The 14962-nt window shown below is 41.9% G+C and overlaps 1 protein-coding gene across 2 annotated transcripts in view; it reads right to left on the reverse strand.

Moving 5' to 3' along the window:
* UNC13B (unc-13 homolog B) overlaps window positions 1-14962 on the reverse strand; it is a 279025-nt gene that overhangs the window by 78833 nt on the left and 185230 nt on the right. For both annotated transcript variants that reach the window (XM_054519407.2, NM_001132233.3), the window contains 1 exon segment: window positions 2767-2813. In XM_054519407.2, coding sequence (XP_054375382.2) covers window positions 2767-2813 — 47 coding nt within the window.

Here is a 14962-nt window from a genome sequence, read left to right on the forward strand (position 1 = left end):
GGTGGTATGAGAGACTTCCAAAAAACCACTTAAGGGAAGAAAAAACAAAACAAAACACCATTTAGGAAGGAAACAGCAAAGGGACTGTGTGAGTGTGGCCTAGCCCTATGGACACATCAACAGAGCCTGGGGAAAAATTACAGCTACAGCAGCTGGACATTTCTAAAACTTTTATACTTTTTCTATACCGATTAATTTTATTGTTCTTTTATAGCAATATGCAATAAAAACAGAAAATGTTCCTAAAAGAAACTACACTGAGATAACCTGGATTTTAACTCCAGTTCTTCTATTAATGTACTATGTCTTCTCCCAAAATTCCTTCTTCACTTTGGGCCCTGGTGACACTTCTATAAAATGAGATGGATGAGCAACAAAAAACTCTCTGGCCTTAATGAAAAGAACTCATGTACTTGGTTTTAATGAGAGCAAAGAGGTTGGGAAAGTTGGGTAGCTGGGCTGTATACCACGGCTGGTCTAAAGACAGAAATATCCCAATAGAAAAAGTAGGTACTTGTAGCTATCTAGGCAAAGAATGGCACCACAAATTGGGTCAAGTCCAGGAGTTGAAACAGGCCACTCAATGTGCTGATTTCTAATAAAACAGCTCCCTGAACATAGGCAGTGGGCTTTGTTTTTAATGAGATTACCAGACTGAGGGAAGTTCTATACTTAGGACAGCTTCTAAGGACTAAGGTGAAAGAAAAGGAAGAAAGACAATAGGGAATTATTTAGAAAACTACTACATGGCTACATTTAAAAATAGTCTGGATACGTCCCATTGACATGTATGTATTTTACAATTATTAGAAGGAAAAAAACTAAAGATCACTGAAGAAGCAACTGATGCCACAACTTTGTAGCTAATTCTAGAAACTACAATATGTATCTCTTAAGGCAAGAAGTTTTTTTTTAAACATAAATGATCTTTCAATAAAAGAAGAAGGGGGTAGCTCATTCAATGATTCACCCTTGATTAAAAGAAGACAAACTAAAAAAAAAAAACAAAAAACAGATACTGACAAAGCTGCAGAGAAAAGAGAACACTTATACACTGTTGGCAGGAGTGTAAATTAGTTCAACCATTGTGGAAAGCAGTGTGGCGATTCCTCAAAGAACTAAAAACAGAACCACCATTCGACTCAACAATCCCATTATTGGGTATATACCCAAAGGAATATAAAGTGTTCTACCATGAAGACAGATGGATGAGTATGTTCGCTGCAGCATTATTCACAATAGCAAAGACATGGAATCAAGCTAAATGCCCATCAGTGGCAGACTGGATAAAGAAAATGTGATACATATATACCGCAGTATACTATGTGGCCATAAAAAAGAACGAGATCATGTCCCTTGCAGGAACATGGCTGGAGCTGGAGGCCACTATTCTTAGCAAACTAATGCAGGAACAGAAAACCAAACACTGCATGTTCTCTCTTATAAGTGGGAGCTAAATGATGAGAACACATGGACACAAAGAGGCTAACAACAGACACAGGCCTACTTGAGGGTGAAGGGTAGGAGGAGGGAGAGGAACAGAAAAAGTAACTATTGTTATAGTACTTGGGTGATGAAATAATCTGTACAATAAATTCCTGTGACACGAGTTTAACTATATAACAAACCTGCACATGTACCCCTGAACCTAAAACAAAAGTTAAAAAAAATTTTTTTTTTTTAAAGATGACAAATTGCAAGGGAAAGGAGCATGTAAAAATGTAGTAGATCATCTACCTGATCTTTCTTCTTCCCTGGCCACAAGAGAAAGCAACTACTGAGAATTCTGATGTCAGAAGCCTTTGTAGGAAAAAGGGAAAAGGAAGGTCCAGATAACTAATTGGTGGTATTTGTGGGAAGGAGTGGGGAATGGGAAGGTACTTGAACTCTCTTCTCTCTTTAAGAACAGTCAGTTACAGGCTACATTGAGCAGCTTAAAATGACTCTGGTACAATCACATGGGTCTGAAACTCCCAAACAAGAAGCACGGACAGAACACACAGAGCTCAGAAAGGGATGTTACTTATGTCCTGACTACAGTAGAATGGAATAAGTAGATGACTCACAACAGCTGGAGCAGGACCAAGCCTAGGGAGTAACTTAATCAGCCACACATCAACAATGGAATAGAATGAATAAGATCTAGTATTGATAGCACAGCAGGGTGACTACAGTCAACAACAATTTATTGCACATTTTAAAATAACAAAAAGAGTATAAGTGGATTGTAACAAAAAGAAAGGATAACTGCTTGAAGTGATGGCTACCCCATTTACCCTGATGTGAGTATTACACACTGTATGCCTGTATCAAAATATCCAATGTAACCCATAAATAGACACACCTAGTATGTACCTACAAAAATTAAAAAACAAATGAAATGGAAAGAAAATGTTTCCAAATGCAGATATTTTTCTAATTTTTCTAATTTCCTTTTTGTTCTTTGTTCCTTTTTGTTCTACTTAAAGAGTATTTCACCACTATGAAAAGATGGACCAGAAATTATAGAGGCAAGGATGAGAAGGCCCCAAAGCTCCCTCCCCTGCCCCAGGGTAACCATTCTGCAAAGTTCCCTCTTCTGCCTCCGAGGAATCCATCAGCAGAGTTCTCTCCTCCGCCTCAGAGAACCAACCAACCTATAGTGGAACCTTTTCCTTCCCCAGGATGCAGCTTATGAAGCTGTTTCCCCTGCTTCCCAGGGGAAAAGCTAAAAGCGTCAAGAGATGCTGAATAAAATCCACAGAAACCTTGCAGTGAATTACTTACCCTTCCGGGAGACACTGAGGCAGAGAGGGGTCACCATCATCTGGAATCTTTAAAAAGAGATAGGAAACAAGTTACATCCTGGGAAAGATGGGAGATTGCCTGTAATCTGAGCAGCAAGCAGTAGAGTACAAGCCCAGAGCAGTGTAAGTCACATTCACCATGTGGTGACAGCCTGTCTGACATCTAAACCAATGTCCTGATCAGCCAGGGCAACAAGCAGGCTGCCGAAATGAGTGGTACCTGTCTCCTTGGTGAATAGGAAATAAGGCAAAGCTCACTGAGGTCCCAGGGCTAAAGTCTACTGGAATGGCAGAACTCATATCACTCTTATATGAGCCATTAGTATAGACAGCAGTAAACCAAGCACAGGAGAAGGGCCTACTTAGGCTTCCAGGCCTCACTAAAGCAAAAGGACACCTTCATATAGATTCCAGTCTTCTTCCAGCTATATTCCTAAACTCCCTTAATGTCCCAGAGTCAGACCTGGTCTCTCTGGATTCCTATCTCATTTTGTGGTTGGATTTAGTTTGGGTGCCTTGAACCTCTGACTCACTGACACTGAGCATATTCTCTCTATTTAATAAATTCTACATAACAAGAGAACCCAGGGTAGATTAGACACTTGGATTATCATTCTAGTGAATTCTATAGGCCCTAGAATGAGAAGTCGAAACTTGAGGCACCAAATAATTCAAGGAAGCGAACAGTTCAAAAATCACCTTTTAAAGGTTTCTGTACCAAAAGAAAACAAAATAAACAAAAGCAAATCCTTCAAGCAGCATGCAGAAAGGTCCAAAGCTGCCAGAGTGCTCCAGAGGTCCAATAGCACATGCTTTTTTCAGGCTAACAGGTCTGGGGCTTCCTGCCCCTCCTTGTTTTCTTCCACCCCCAACAACTTCCCTGCCTCCTAACTATCCTGGAGCAAATGAGCTCCAGAAGGGAGGCAGAATTAAGGTGCTTAGCTTTGAACAGTGAGTGATGTTTTGGAGAGCTAAAGTGGGGAGAAGTTATGGATACAATGAGGCAATACAGAGGAGAATAGGGACAGATAGGACGGAGCAAACGGTGATGGAAAAGTGAGGGAGAATTACCTGGGTCAGCAGTAGGCTCACATGAATTTTGGATTTAAGACACCTCTTAGGTTGTCTATGTTTTAATCAAGCCTATCTCCCTACTGACCAGAGCCCCCATTCCACCCCATCTGCCACCTATCCTTTCTATAGGTAGGATGATATTGGTAATGGGAGGGCCAGGTCCAAAAGGCAGCCAGAAGTGGCTGAAGCAAAAGACAATGGGGATAGTACAGAAGAAACAACAGTAGGTGGGAAGAAACAATGGTAGGTGGGAAGTAACAGAAAAGCTGCAAGTCTTCTAAGGTTGCTTATGGAAGGGGTAAGGGTTGAGTGTGGGGGAGCCAATCCCTAAATCCCCAGATCTTACCAACCAGAACTTATTTTCCCTCTGGAAATAGCCACTGTACTCAGCAGGTTCTTATTTCCTATCCAGAGTGAGATATTTGCCAGAAACCACTGGGCTTAAGGAAACAAAGTCACAAAAAGTCTTTGAGAACCTGGCTCAGATCATGCACATTTCCTGTGCTCAGAGGGGATAACAATATGTCTGCAAAAGCCTGCACACACAGTACACGCAACTTGTGTCTGAAGGAAACACATGGTGAGCATGGATCCTAGGCTTATGGCTTCAGAACATAAGCTTCAGAGTATTCAGTGACCTACAGAAACTCATCTGAGGAGGATTCACAGTGTTTACTATGGCCCAAATCACAGGCGAAGCAAACCCTCATGGTCTTCAAGAGCCAGTGCTTGCAAGCACAGGGCATTAGTATACTACGCATTCACATGGTTTGGGGAAACCACGTAACAGGTCTACAGAAGCTTGTGCTCAACAGAGAGGTCAGGAAGCCTGTTCAGAGCACAAGTACCTTCACACTTAGGGCCTCAGGCAAGAGGCAGGAAATGCCTGCAGCAAAGCCTGCTCTCAAATACAAAGTACACATGCGTGCTGGGCTCAGCCAAAGTTTTACAGCATATGCCAGAGTTTGCAGCAACAGGTAGAAAATGGACACACACTGAGCAGAGTGGGAGAAAAGGAGGGTAATCAGTGTCTGGGGGAGTCAAACTGAGTATAAGCACACACATGCTACGTTGAATGCACACCCATGCTGGTGCACACACATTCTCGCAGTGTGCTCCAGGGATATCTGCAGGAGCACACACAAGCAAGCAGCATGCACACAAACTGCTTTTCAGAAAAACAGACTGCATGAGCCAAAGCTCAGAGGCACAGATCATGCATGCACATGTGCATGTACACACACACACACACACACACACATACACACACACATACAGTGCTCGGGAAGGAGGGGAGGAAAATAGACAAAAAAGGGTGACCCAAAGGGTCACAGGCACAACCTGAAGGGCTCCTCGCTTTCCTTCTGCAAGGAGAGAAAGAGTAGAAAAAAGGGCAGAAAGGTTAGTAGATTCAGTCCTATAAGTAGGGAACCCAAAGAAAATGCCAGCTAAACTCCAAGGGACATGGAAGAGAGGGAGAAGTCCTCGGGACAACTAGGCAGTTCATAGAGCCCAGCTGACTGGCTTCCAGAATCCTTCCTACCTGTATTTGCTGGCCCAGGATTTTTAGTTTGGAACATCCCTGGAGATGTTCCAAACTAAATCAAGGGACAAAATCTACCCAGGGGTTCCAGTCATCCTTTTCCCATTTCCAAAGTGGCCTGCATCAAGGGTCAGGGCTGCCAAAGTTGCAAGACCAGCTTTGTTACCAAGGACCACTCCAACAGACTATCTAAGCTGGTTGAGCACAGAGTGATTTCCTTCCTCAGAAGCCACATGAGCTTATTCTAGATCTGGTATAAGTCCTCAAACTCCAAAGGCCCTGGTGGCTGAGGCTTTTCTATTTTGCAGTGCAGGCTTGGCCATGCATTCACTCAATGAGCTCTGGCCCGTTTCTCAAACCTGAAATTAAGCTGGGCCAGGGTAGGGCCTGGAGTTAAGTCCAGGACCAGGATGCTGAATGGCTACAGGCCTGGGGGCATCGACTGGCTGCTTTCCTAATAGAAATCACAGTGATCTAGATGATAAAACCATGACTGCAGTCCCAAATCTGATTATTTATCAAACCCAGGACAATACTCTAAAGGAAACTGACACTTCCAGAAGGGTCCAATCAAGCCATAACAGGATAAAAATAAAGCCCAGAGATTACTCCTTTCCTATTCATCAGAGACTACATTGTCTTCTAGGCCATACACGGATAGGCCCACAGGCTTCCTTCTGTAAGGAAAGTCCACCGACCTTGGTCCATTAGTGCCCCTCCATTTTCTTTTCTCTTTTAAAGAGTCATCTAGATGAGAGAAAATGGTGGCTTAAACACGGATGACAGTGGTGGAGGTAGAGATAATGGCAAGATTCAAGATATTTTTTAAAAGTGGAGGAAGTGGAATTTACCAAAGGACTGAATACAGGCTGTGAGAGAAAAGGGAGAGTCAAGAATGACTCTATGGATTGGGCCTGAGTAGCTGCAAGAATAAAGATGCCACTCATGGGTAAGAAAGACAATAGGAAAGGCAGGTTTGGCAGGGGCTTCGGAAGAAGGATCAGGAGTTTGGCTTTGGATATGTCAAATGAGATGCCTATTTATGTCCATATGGAGGTGTTACATGGATTTGGAGTCTGGTGTCCATGGAAGATGTTTGGGTTGGAGATATAAACCTGGGAATGCTTATGAAACTCGGGATTGAAAGATTATCATCTAGGAAGTAAGTATAGGAAGTCAAGATTGAATCCCAGGATGCTTCAAGGTTGGGGAGAGGAAGAGCAAAGATAACTAAGAAGGAACGGCCAGTAATGTTGGGGGAAAGGGGGAAACTAAGACAGAGAGGTGTTCTGGAAGCCAAATGAAGAAAGTGTTTCAAAAAGAAGGAATTGAGCACAAGGACAGACTGAATATCAATATAATAGAATTGAGTCCAGACATAAACTCTTACATTTACGGTCATTGATTTTTGACAAGAGTGGTAAGACTATTCAATGAAAAAAGAATAATCTTTTCAACAAATCATTCTGGGACAACTAGATATCCATATGCACAAGAATAAAGCTGGACTCCTACCTCATACTATGCACAAAAATTAACTCAAAACTGGCTGGGCGTGGTGCCTCAAGCCTCTAATCCCAGCCAAGGTGGGAAGATCACTTCAGGTCAGGAGTTCGAGACCAGCCTGGCCAACATGGTGAAACCTCCTCTCTACTAAAAATACAAAAAATTAACCAGGCTTGGTGGTGGATGCCTGTAATCCCAGCTACTCTACTCAGAAGGCTGAGGCAGAATTGCTCAAACTCAGGAGGCGGAGGTTGCTGTGAGCCGAAATCATGCCACTGCACTCCAGCCTGGGCAACAGAACAAAACTCCGTCTCAAAAAAAAAAAAAAAAAGAAAAAGATCATAGACCTAAATATAGGAGTAAAAACTATAAAACTCATTAAAAAAGCATAGGAGCAAATCTTTCTGACTTCAGATTAACCAATGATTTCTCAGCTATGACACCAAAAGCACAATCAAAACAAGAAAAAAATGGATAAATTGCACTTCATCAAAATTTAAAACTTTTGTGCTCTACTTCATACCCATTACAATGGCTATTACTTAAAAAAACAAAACAGAAAATAACAAGTGTTGAAGAAAATGTAGAGAAATTGGAAGGAACCCTTGTGCCCTGATGGTGGGAACGTAAAATGGTGCAGCCACCATGGAAAATGGTAAGGTGATTCTTCAAAAAATTAGAATTACCATAAAATTCGATCAATCCACTTTGGGGTACATAGCCAAAAGACTGAAAGCAGGGACTCAAAAAGATATTTGTATACCACTGTTTATAGCAGCATTGTTCACAATAGCCAAAAGGTGGAAGCAATTTGTGTCCTGATGAGTGAACAGATAAATAAAATGTGATACATGTGTACAATGGAATACGATGCAGCCTTAAAAAGGAGTGAAATTCTGACACATTACAACATGGATGAACCTTGAGGACATTATGCTAAGTGGAATAAGCCAGTCATAAAAGGACAAATGTTATTTGATTCCACTTACATGAGGTACTTAGAGCAATCAAATTCACAGAGACAGAAAGTAGAGTAGTGGTTGTCAGGGACTGGGGTGAGATAGGATGAGGAGTTATTGTTTAATAGGTACAGAGTTTCAGTTTTGCAAGATGAGAAGCATTCTGGAGATGAACGGTGGTGATGGTTGCAGAACAATACGAATGTACTTGATGTTATGGAACTATACATTTTTAAATGGTTAAAATGTTCCACATAATATTCAGAAAAAACATGGTTTAAATAATACATTTTATGTTATGTATATTTTACCACAAAAAATTGTTTTTTGATTTTTAGTAAAGCCAAGGTCTCACTATGTTGGCCAGGCTGGTCTCAAATTTCTGAGCTCAAGCGATCCTCTCGCCTCGGCCTCCCAAAGTGCTGGGATTACAGACATGAGCCACCAGACCTGGCCAATAGGATTTTTAAAAAAACAAAACAATAAAAAAAGTCTGCTTCAAAGGACACTGTCAAGAAAGTGAAAAGATAACCCACAGAATGAGAGAAAATATTTACAAATAATATATCTGATAAGGGACTTATATCCAGAATATATAAAGAATTCTTACAGCTCAAAAACAAAAGGAAAAAAAAAACTCAATTTAAAAGTGGACAAAGGCTTAAATAGACATTACTCCAAAGAAGATAGAAAAATGGCCGATGAGCACATGAAAAGATGCTCAACATCCTTAGTCAATAGAGAAACACAAATCAAAACCACAATGAGATTCTACTTCATATCCACTAGGATGGCTATAATACAAAAGATAATAATAACAAGTGTTGCCAAGGATGTAGAGAAATTAGAACCTTCATATGTTACGGGTGGGAATGTAAATACTGCAATGACTTTGGAAAACAATCTGGCAGTTCCTCAAATGGTAAACAGAATTATCATATGACCCAGCAATTTTACTTCTAGGTAAATACCCAAGAGAATTGAAAATATAGTTCCATAGAAAAACTTGTATACAAATGTTCATAGCAGCATTATTAATAATAAGAAGTGGTAATAATAACTCAAATGTCCACCAACTGATGGATTTAAAAAATGTCCATCAATAAATATTGTTCAGCCAGAAAAAGAAATGAAGTACTGATACATGCTACAGCATCCTTAAAAACATTATGCCAGACACAAAAGGGCACATATTTTATAAATCCATGTATATGAAATGTACATAATAGGCAAATTCATAGAAACAGGAAGTAAATTAATGGTTGCCAGAGGCTGGGGGCAAAGAGAAGTGGGGAGTGACTGCCAGTGGGTAAGAGGTTTCTTATGGGGTGATGGAAATGTTCTGAAATTAGATGATGATGATGTCTGCATAACTATGAATAAACTAAAAACCATTTGATTCAATACTTTTTAAGAGACTTTAAGATGAATTTTATGGCACATGAATTATAACTCAATAAAGCTGTTATAATAAAAAGAGGGAAGTGATCATCAACTGTGTCAAACTGCTCACTGATAAAAAGAAGACTGAAAATGAACAATTAGTTTGGTAATATGGTGGACATCTAATGGCCCTGACCAAAGCTATTTTGGTGGAGTGACAGGAATAAAATAATTGAATTTTATACAATGCACATGAGAGTACTTAAAACAGTACCTGGCACATACCAAGAAAAAAATGATGAAAACTAACTCAAATTAATCATAAGCTACAACTAGTAAGCTTAGGGCCTAAAAGATCCCAAGCAGAACAGTAAAGAAAGCAGAGTTTTCAAATGCTTCGTTATGCTGGTAGTCTCTGTGATACTGAATCAGTTTACTAGGTTAGGGGACTGCTCCAGTGAAGTCTATGTTGCTGAGAGTCTGGCCTGTGTGCTTGTCCTGCTCTATGCAAGGGAGTGCTGGAGCACCCTGTCCATGATTCTGTCTGCAGCCCTCAGGCCAGACTGAGTACTGAGTCTTGGATAGGACCCAGAACTGTGGCTTGCTTTCTTATTGGTGCTTTAGAAAACCTCCTTCTATTCATCACGACTGCTGCTACTACCACCTGCCTACCACGGCACCACAAGTTTCTGCATTGCCTAGAAGGATGCAGCCCGGAAAGGAAACTCTGCAAGCTGAAGAGTTAGACACAAGTGTCCTCATCGTTGGTGCTCATGCTAACATCAGCTCCCACCAATATTTAAAGAGCTTGTAAGAAGTATTGCTTTGATATTTGTTGTTTCTATTGTTGCTGTACTGAAATAATTTCTCAGCGCCTGGGAAGAAGAAAAAGAGGCTGCAAAGTTATGAAGACAGAGAAATCCCTTACAGCTGAGGAATTACTGCCTCAGAAAGCTTCCTGGAAGAGGTGATATATGTTGAAGAATAGGTAAATTCTGCTAGGTCGAAATGGCAAACATAGCATTTTATGTTAGAAGGAAGCATGTATATATGAATATGCTAAGAATAGAAAGTGCAAGGCAAATTTGTATGACAGCAAAGCTTCCTTTTGAAAGACTTATGGTGGGACAATGGGAGACAAGCCTGGAAATATAAACTAGAGACCAATTGCAGTGACCTTGAATGCAAAGTAAGGAATTTAGATTCTTTTTGATAAGTTCTAAGAAGGAGCTCTAGGGAAATTTGAAAAGAGAATGACATAATTTTCATTTTTTAAATGTAACTTTATGGCTTAGTATTATATTCATATGATTCAAATTCTAAAAATTAAAAGAAGGCACACAGAGAAAAATCTCCCTCCTGTTCCATTTGTTCACCTAATACATTTCCCCATGGGCAACAATGTATCCGTTTCTTACATATCTTTCATTAGATATTCTATACATATACAAGCAGACATTATAAGTGTGTGTATTGTATTCTTTCCCTCTTTTTATACAAATGAAAGCATCTTATACATACTGCTCTGCACTTTGCTTTTTTTGTATGTCAATATATCTTAGATAACTTTCCATTTCAGTAAAGAGCTACCTCATTCTTTTTATAGCTACACAGTACTATATCCCATTGTTTGGACGTGCCAATAATTTATTTAACCAGTAATTCCTGACGAATGTTTAGGTTATTTTTAATCTTTGCTATTAAAAGCTATGCTTCAAAAATAGCCTTGTCCATATGTCACTTCCACATGTGAAAATGTGTCTGCAGGATACATTCCTGTAAGTGGTGTTGAGGACTTAAAGGGTATATATATTTGTAATTTTGATAAATTTTGCCAATTACCTTCCTCAGAGATTATGCCAATTTATACTCCCATCCCACCAGCAATGTACAAGTGCATATTCCCTCACACCTTTGCCAACACAATATGCTTCATAATTTAGATGTTGCCTTAGGAAGATTAATCAGGTTATATGCATAAGAGGACAACCCCATTTAAATTTAAAACTGGATGAATATAGCATATGCTCTTTGGATAAATTTAATTTTGATTGGGAAGGGTAATTTTAAAGCTACATATCTCCAAACTGCCTAGAAAAATGTTCTCTTACTTCCTGTAGTCAAAAAACATTCCATTTGCCAGCTCTCAGGTGAGCAGCTTTTAGGGGGAGATGGAAGAAAGGGAATAAGACCTGTGGAGGGCAATGTTGGGCTCTAGGGCTAGGTCAGCACTATAAGCAGCTCCTGGATGCCCCAAATCAGAAATAAGGTTCTGTGTCAGCAAGTCAGGTACTAGGAAGAGACAGGTACCTGGGGTACGGGAAATTCCCACAGGGGCCTATGAGAGAAGCCTCATCAGCTACTGGGGAAATGGCAATCTTATCTCAGCAACAAACCCACAGAGAAGAATTTTTAAATGCAACACAGGATTCTTTCTCAGCCCTTCTAGTGCCTGTGAGCAAATATGTCTCATCCCCAACTCCTGCCTCTCACTCCCACCCCTTCTTTACATCTGATATCCTAAAAGCTCTGCAGCTGCAAACTACTTCCGCTCCAGATGCTCCTCCCTCTTTTGAACAGGTATAGAACCACAACAAGAGACTGGAAGATAAGGACGGCTTCCTCTTGCTTGAGAACCCTCTTTAACTCCAATTCAAGCTTCCTCTTGCTTGAGAACCATCTTTCACTCCAATTCCCACAGGATTAGCTTAAGCTCTCTACTTGAGTAATTCAGCCTGATTCAAGCTATGGATGTCAACCAACACCTTATTAAACTGGCCACCACACCAGGTCTCATGCTGGCCAGATGGAGGTCATACTTTAGCCAGCTGGGACCCTGTTAAATAGTGACTCAGAATACCTGAGTGTATGTCTTCTACTGAGAGACGGTTTGCCTTCTGTACTAGCTCGTGCAAAAGTTTTTTCTGCCTTAGTCTTTTCTCTCTTAGAACATTCTTAAAATTGTTGATGCACTTGTTGAGATAAATGGTCTCCGTACACACTTGCTCTAGGCTCAGTCTGCCCTGCTTGGGAGATTCAGGCCTGGAACAAGTCTCACTTCCCAGACATGGAGCCAGAGCAAAACTTGGCAATGAGTTATTAGAAGCAAGAGAGAAGTTGCTTGGATCCTGAGGGGTTTGCTCTCCCTGTGTGGAGATGCCAACTCCACCAGAGACCACACTGAGCAAGCTTTCACTCCCCTGACTCCCAGGGCTCTCCAGTGAGCAATCCTGGGCATCCCCTGAACTCACTGTCCCAAGAAGTCGATCACTGTTCTCTGACTGGGAACCACTCTCATTGCTTTCCAGGTCCTCAGGACTGATGGACCCACTGTTCTCCAGCTTCTGAAACACACCCTGCAGAGCAGAACGAAAGTGGTGAATTGCTCGGCCCAGTTTACTTGTATAAAACTTGATTTCCACATCCTCATCCTCCTGAGAGCCACCCAGAACACAAGAGGACTTGTCAAAGACATCCTTGAGGATGTGAGCAGCACATTCCTCCTCTTCATTCAGGTCAATATGAACCATGTCACTGAAAGTCTCAGGCCCTATGATAATTTCCTCCATCATGGTGTCGCAGCTCAGAGCTGCAAGGCTTCTGGACTTGTCTGCCAAAAGGTCCTCTAGTTCCTTTGAGCTCAGAATATCGAGCCCAGCTTCACAGCCCAGGAGCTCGTCCTCTGCGTTTATTCTCTCTGTCTTCAGTAACCCAGACAATGACAGGCAGCTGCTGGCCTCACTTTTATCGTGGCAGTCATTTTCTGGTTTTCCTACTTTACATGCTTCATGTTTTTGGCTGTACTGTTTGAAAAACTGGGACTTCCCAGAATCCTCCTCTTTTGAGATTAATACTAGGGCAGGTTCCTCAAACTGATGGGGGGTAGACAGAGAAGCCTTTTTCTCTGACAGTTCATCACAGCTGCCACTGATAACTTGAGATGTTCTTGATGTTCCTTTTATTTCATCCCCTAGCTTGGGCACATCACTTTCCTTTGATAAATTGTTCTTGAGTAGAAAGCAAGGGCCTTGGTGCTCAGGGGCCTGGTGCTCTCTCTGTTGATCCTGAGCCTTCATCTGATATGTTCCTGTTATGGGTCCCCTGTCCCCTGTTTCCATCTGAAGAACTGTTTCATCCTGGTTTAAAGAAGTCTGACTATAATCCTGATGTTGTTGTTGAAAATATGATATAGACTCCTTCTGGGGATTCTTATAACCCTGTGGGCAGCTTGGTTCTTCTCTGGTGGCAATTCGGACTCCCACATTCTGCAAGAGAATGGATTTCTGCAAGATGAAGTCTCTATGCTCTAGATGGGCAAGCTTCACAACAGTGGGCCTAGGGGAAGGGGATGTGCCTGCCCTGTAAGCCTTTTTAATGTACCTGTTGCACTGCATGCCATTAACACAAAGATGCTTGGCTAGAAAGCTTTCCACCAGTTCCATAGTATTTTCTCCATCTTGTTCAGGAAGTCCATACAAATACAGAATGGCTTCCTCACTGGGTCTGTCCACATGGGGTTCCTGGGCCTTTTCCCCCTCACACACCTTGGCCAGGGAACAGCTGCTCACCTGTAAGCCTTCTATTTCACTCAGCACTGAGTCTACACAGCTAGAGACTTCATCCACGGAGCCCCGGACTTGGCTCAAGTGCTGCTGCAGCTCAGCAATCTCAGTCTGAAGACGGCTGATGCCTTGCAGCTCTCTGATGATGTATTCTACTACATCCCCCAAAGGTTCCCGCTGTTCACGGCTACAGCCTTGGCCATGGCCTCTGGACAAAAGGGTCTTGGCTTGGTTCCTCTCTGAGGGCTCCTGACAGCTTGTGGTAACGCTGACAGATGAGGGATCCTGAGAACCAGACCCTGAAACATAGGCAGTGGAGCCCAGAGGAAGCTGGCTGTTGTTCTGCTGCCCAAAGCTGCAAAGCTGGGCCGGGTCACCATCTCTATCTCCACCAATGGCTAAGGCTGCTGACCCACAGCAAGGGGGCAGGGAGTTGTCCTCTGGTAAGGATACAGCAGGGCCAGAGGATTTGCTCTTGGTGCCACACATGGTCTCTGCCTTAGCCTTATCTGGGGAAAGCCTGGAGGAGGGTCCCAAGGTAACCATGATTTCTTCCTCTGACTCTTGCAACAATCGCTTCATTTTCTCCCTCAGGGTTTGAGGGGTTCTCTGCTTCTTCCTCTTATTTCTGGTCAGGATGCTTAATAGAGATTACCTTGGAAGGCAACAGCCTGTCCTGCTCTTTTCAGTTTGTTTCTAGCAATTATTGCTGGCTGATGCTTTGGGCTTAGCCCACAGTGCTGCCTGGAACGGCCCCATGTGTGGCCTCCAAACCTGGCACATGCCCCTGGATCCTGGCTTGATTTATCCTGTAGCTAGTGAAAAAGGAAAACAGTGCACTCAGGTCAGAAAGTAGCAGGATGATTTTAGTTTGAATCAACTTGTCAAGCAGGAATAAAAACATTATCTCCTAAGATTATAGGATTCAACCCTGACCTGCCTCCCAACCCTAGCCTTAAAGGCTATGGGCAGTCAGTTCTTTCTCATTAGCTTCCCATTAGAGTATCAATGTAAAATTAAAATAAAGTCCTTGTGTTCTCGGCAAGTACCCAAAGTCAACGGTATTGAGACAAGCTGCTGGGAGGTAGATGAGGTAAGGTCAATGAGTAAGTCCTTATTTGAACTTTCACAAAATTCAGTACTAGGAGT

Source organism: Pongo abelii, chromosome 13, assembly GCF_028885655.2.
Source record: "Pongo abelii isolate AG06213 chromosome 13, NHGRI_mPonAbe1-v2.0_pri, whole genome shotgun sequence".
NCBI lineage: Eukaryota > Metazoa > Chordata > Mammalia > Primates > Hominidae > Pongo > Pongo abelii.